Source organism: Convolutriloba macropyga, chromosome 12 (assembly GCF_964194025.1).
Source record: "Convolutriloba macropyga chromosome 12, txConMacr16.3, whole genome shotgun sequence".
In the NCBI taxonomy this organism is placed as follows: domain Eukaryota; kingdom Metazoa; phylum Xenacoelomorpha; order Acoela; family Convolutidae; genus Convolutriloba; species Convolutriloba macropyga.
Window position 1 is genome coordinate 9,949,754 of NC_134479.1, and position 6,000 is coordinate 9,955,753.

At 32.8% G+C, this 6,000-nt stretch overlaps 1 protein-coding gene across 1 annotated transcript in view; it reads left to right on the plus strand.

Moving 5' to 3' along the window:
• The window catches only part of LOC142350988 (uncharacterized), a 54,923-nt gene extending 49,209 nt beyond the window's left edge, over nucleotides 1–5,714 (plus strand). Inside the window, exon 5 of the mRNA XM_075403019.1 lies at nucleotides 5,461–5,714. Within this exon, the coding sequence (XP_075259134.1) occupies nucleotides 5,461–5,714 (254 nt within the window). The remainder of the gene's footprint in view (nucleotides 1–5,460) is intronic.
• The last annotated feature ends 286 nt before the right edge of the window (nucleotides 5,715–6,000 follow it).

Below are 6,000 nucleotides of genomic sequence, written 5' to 3' on the forward strand. Positions count from 1 at the left end.
ATACTCAATATACTCATCTATTGAACACTGGAAGAAAATACCAGAAAACCTAAAGCCAACAAAAATCAAATGAGTTCATTATAGTTCTTTCTTGGAGCAAACTTAATGTGCATTCCGTAACCCAGTGTATATATTTTGGATGACTTATTGTTCTGTTAACGTTTTAAAATATCATAACCGTAACGATATTTGATAGAGCATTGGAAAGAGGTACATCCAATGAAGTTTGAAGAGAGCAGAGTCTATATAACATATAATTGGGCTAAGAAGCCTGGCGAACATTTCGGTATCGAACACAACACTACTGCTACCTACTACTGCTACTACCTACTACTACAACCTGCTACTACTATCTACAATTAGTCACTACTACTACTACTTGCTAGTACTACCTACAACTACTACTAGATATTACTACTCACTACTATAACTACCTATATCTACCACTACAACTTACTTTTTTACACTCCAATATTACTTGTTTTACTAACTATCTACAACAATGTGTTTTTGTTTTTCTAAAAAACGAAAACGATTCGTTTCTCTAGACAATCACTTTACATAAACAACAGAAACTGTTATCTACGTTAAGGTAACGTGGCCTGACTGACGCAGACCGACAGACTTTATCCGCCAATATTTTCAAAAAATCATCAAGTGTTTGAAAGTTTTTCAAAGAATTGAAAAACTCTTAAAGGCATTGGTACATACATTAACTCAGCATTTTTCAACTTAAAGTTAATTTTCTGAATCAACAATAAAAATTCCATAGTATGATATATGAGGTGATATTCAAATAATAAAAATTAATGTAGGGTATTTACTGTTTAGCGAACACGTCTAATTTATGGAACTTCAAATAAGTTTTATTGCATGTTTTTTTGAAGTGTAACTTTTTTGTGTACTTTTGTTACTTATGACGGATCAGTCAAAAATTTTTTGTTCAAAAGCTGAGTCTTTTTGTTTAATCAGCGTGTGACGTCTGGTTCCATTTGCAATTAATTGAAAGATATGAAAATTAAACTTTTTTAACAATCTTATTTAAAGGATTGTATAGCGTAAACATTGAGTGCTTCACAATGGGACTGCACTATGTCTATTTAAAATATCAACACCATAGACATATGTTTGTTTCAAAAAAATCTATAGAGTGTACCTAAATGGAGTCAAATACCTCACAACGTACCTTCATCCAAAAAACTGAGGTTTCTTTGTATATAGTTGTTTTCATATATTTATTCAGAGTCATTTGTTATTTCAATTGTCAGATATTACACAACTTCTTCTGAATCCTTAGGTTTCCACTTTTTGCATAGACAAAAATCTTCTGGGACTGCTTGTCAAAAACAATGTATTAGTTAAGTTTCATATTAACCTAAGCTTGGGCTCAGAATTTGTTCACAGCTAAGACTGTTTTTGTGAACTTGCATTTCATGGAAAGTTTAACGCTACATGATTATTTAAATTTTTGTGGTACTAACTTCTTCCTAATTTTATTGAATTTCATTTAAAATCCTTGTTTATCTGAAAAAAATTTCTTAGCAAAATTGAGTGAAACAGTCTCGTTGGATTTGAGAGCTCAAACAAAAACCTTAAATTTAGGGGTCTATGTAAACAAATATACTTGTTTTTAAAGTCTGCTTACACTAAATGGACACCAAATTGTTCCAGAGAAGTACTTTTTAGGGAATTTGAGACAAAATTTTTGTTTTTTAGTGTTCGAAACTCAACAACCGGAGACGGTATGGCTTTGGATAAGCAAGTATAATAAAAATGAGAAACACGGCCGATCACTTTACATAAAAGTTGAACCGTTGAGTTCGAGTTCGAGTTTGTGATCTAAAAATAGTCTCCAAGGATAATTGACTTTTTTGACTTCTTTTTTAGTATTCAAAACTCGACAATATGCAGTATGGATTTCGATAAGCAAGCATATTAAAACGGTGATGCTTGGTAGATCACTCTACGTAAAAATTGAAGTTTTGTTCGAGTTTGTGATCTAAAAAAACGATTCAAGTATAATTGTCTTTGAAAAAAAAAGACTACATTCAGTATTCAAAACTCAATAATCGGTGACTGTGTAACTTTGAATTACCGAATATAATAAAATTTGGAAACTTGGCCTATCGCTCTTATTAAAAGTTAAGGGTCAAAGTTTGAGTTTGAGTTCGTGATCTAAAAATAGTATTCATGTGATGATTACGTCATAATAGTTGAGTTCTGTTATAAGGTTGCGAACGCAAAACAGTTGAAACACGTTCTCACAATCTATACAAACTACAGCTATATGTGTGTCAAAGAGCCAAATGAGACTTTCTGGTTTTACTAAGGTTTTGGATATAGTTTACTATATTATATAGACTATATTCACATGGTCTATTATGCAATCTTTACTGCACGCGTTCTACAAGCATTCCTGAAGAGATAGTTTTGCATTGTTCTATAGAAAAGTACAGAAAAAACACATGATTTTCCTGGTGCTAGGAAAATTGACCGACAGGGCGTTTAGCCGACAAAAAAAAATTGAGAAATACAGCTGACAGTTTTATCATAAGTGTGATTGGTTTATAAATCAGTAGTTCGGTTGTGATAGATTCATATCAAGTCCCACAGGCCGTTGAGGTATGGCCATGGCCCGCGAGGCATGGCCAGATGCGGTTAAATAAAGTCCTACCAGAGATAGACCTCCGTTACACTAGTTGATGAAAAAACTTTGGTGAATTTGCCCGCTTACGGAATACTGTTTTGAATTTGCCAATCACAGCTTCAGAATAAGTTTTATTACTCATTTTATTTAAATTGTTGGTTAAGATTTTCCTTTTTTGGTTGTCTATAAACACCATGTCGGTCAATACGGTGGCAACCGATATTCTGAAATTAGCACAGTGTTGATGTTTTTTACCAATAATTCTTGAAAAGAGAGGTCAGTGCAACTCTTTGAATGATTAATTTTCTCTTAAGAATGTTGGGCTAATGAACTTTAAATATTGCAAAATAACTAATAAGGAAAATTTTCAAGTCATGACCACATTAAGTAAAAGGTAACACAACTAACTTTGATTTTTGCTATCATCGAAAACCGTCAACACCGAGAGTAGAGATCAAATTAGGCTCTTTGAGACCATCGTCAAACTGACAAGTGTAATTCTACAGTCAATTTGACCGATTTGGAAAAGTTTCCAGCGTTAAAACCCTGATACCCATTATGCACCAAGTTAAAGTTTAAACTATTCAAAACTTTTGGAAATTAGTGTTTCACTTTTCTTTGTGTTACTAAAAATTCTTGGCTTTGTGCACTTCGTTTTGATGGTATCTTTCCGAAAGGGTTTCTATGTTTTCAAACGTTTGTTTGTTATGGATCCTATGAGGAGTTGAATTGAGTTCTTCAACTTAGTCAAAGAAAAAACAACTGACAAAAAGACTAATTTTGATTATAAAGGCAATTAGGCTAATAAGATTTGCTGGTTTTTTAATGCAGTATTTTAGTTTTCTCTCAGCTTAATCGATGTGAGAAATATGTAAAACTGCATCTTAGAGAAAATTTCCAGGTGGAACTTTAATACTGCGCATTTTGCTAATTGTTACCATTGTAACTGAACATGATTTATATCCTCTATAACAAAAATGATAGAATCGTTATGTACAAGAAAATGTTTTTTTTTTTCATGAGTAATCATATAGCAAAATCTTAACCATCAAAAAGCAAAATCTTAACCATCTGCAATTTACTCTATGAAAGCGAATCAGCGTTCTCACAGTTAGCATGAAAACATTTTTTTTATGGCGCTCAAAAAAGGAAACCTCTAATGGAACTGTGAAATTAACAAAGGTAAGAAAAGAAACGTTTTTCACATCACTTCTGTTATTTATTTGACACGCTTAATATAAAACAATGCCTAGCTGGCTGACATGAAAAAAAATTAGATTATGCAAACCATTATATAAAAAATTGTTGACAATCAAATTGTTTAAGTGCAAGCGGATTTTTTATTGCTATTTTATCAAATTTGTACTTTTAAGACCTCACTAGTTTGAACGAACAAGTATTCACTTCTTGCATTTATTGGAAAATTCGTTCTGATACGTTAAATGCTTACTTTTCATAAGACCATAGCTCTATAGAATAACGAAGTTTTGCGTCAACGTTAATGAATACTTAGGTTTTAAAATTTTTTGCATTACTGAAGTAACATACTGAAATACTTCAAATTGATACATAGATACATTTAAAAGCTACTGAGTGATTTCTCTGAAAAAATTTTCCAAGACAAACACCAAAAGGTTGCACACGTGTACAGAAAAAACTAACGCATATTTACGTTTATGGTTCAGATTGAGCCTTTGAAAATAAGCTTATTATCTACTAACAGAAAACGTTAGCAGGGAACTTCTTATCGTTCCTCAAAAAAAAACAACGTCAATACAATGCAAAATCAAAAGTATTGTACAAATAAATTGATATGAAACCTACGTCTTGGAACCAGTTACTATGTAAACTAGAAGCAATTGTAACCATGAAAATCAAACAAGAACGCCAATAGGTGAATTTAAATGAATTTAGACTTTCCTGCTTTTTCCATTGCTTTATTTAACTTAACGTTATTTTGCTTAACTGGAGCACACTGGAGGTCGAAATGTATTCCCTAAAAAACAATTACAAGCCTACGTACTCACTCTCTATTTATCTCAACATTTGCTGCAACACAGTAGAGTACATGTATATACGCGTTCTTGATCAGAGACAACAGAATACTTAAGCAAACTATTAAAATGCTCTTAGCCGAAAATATTATTCAAGAATTTTGCAGAGCAGACTGCACTTCACACATGCACAGAGCAATTCCTCTGTTTTGTGCAAAGAAATCAGATCAAAACCTTGAAATGTAAATGTTTGAGGTACTTAGGAGAAAATTCAATCCTTTTTACAAATTAAAACGAATAAGAATTAGTCTAACAGGTTTAACAACTGAGGCCTTCTCGAAAGATTGTAGGTATTCATTGGAAAATATTTGGCTAATTAGGCTATTAGAACGAATGCTAACGTCCCAGCCAACAATTTGAATTTACTTTTAACTGAGTGACTTGCTCTCAAAATAACATTTTAGCGTTTTCATTCTTGACTTGTATTCCACTCAGTTAGTGTATGCCAAAACCAAAACTCAACTGTTGGTTTATTACTTATAATGTATCATATCCTAACGCAATTCGAAGGCTCATTTCAGCGAACAATTGTCTATCAAACTCGATATGAAAACAATATTGTCTTTATACAACAAAGGAAGGACAGTTCAATTTCAAGCTGGACTACCTTCGATCAATGCCTCATACCCGAAAAATATATTGACTTTATAAATACATTACCTAATATAACTGAAGAAGAAGTCTTTATCAACAACTCAACCCCCTCGGAAACTGAAGTATCTTCTCAGCATTTACCTAATCCTTTGACTTCTGATATAGGATCACTTCCCATGGACATCAAGAGGATTTTGCGCAGTTACGATTTCGAAAGTATGCCCCTCTTTAGGAGCCATGATCAATACTTCGCTGCTTTAGAAGATTTGGAAAATCTGTGGAAAAAGCTCGAATCATGCAGAATTGAAACCAAACTAACCACTATTCACGATAAAATTGATCATACTACCTCATCCACATCCGATGATAACAGAAAGACTGTGATGTCTTCCATCTTCGAACGATTCCCTAGTCTTTAGGAAGAAAACTCAAAAATTGAAGAAAACTTCCAAAAACTTTGCACTGAGCAGTCGTCGAACAATGCTCTACAAAAGAGGAGCCATTTTTGTGGAGTCCGAGGATGTGTACTTCACAGTGGAAATTTTCCAAAAAGAATGAGATTCGATGAAAATGTGAGGTGTTCATGCGACAATAACAACTACAACTGAAAAATTATTGTTGATTAAAGCTTATGAACTAGATGTTTTCAGTATTGAATTCCACTTATAACCTGTTTCTTTGAAATGCTGTGCATTATTAAACTTC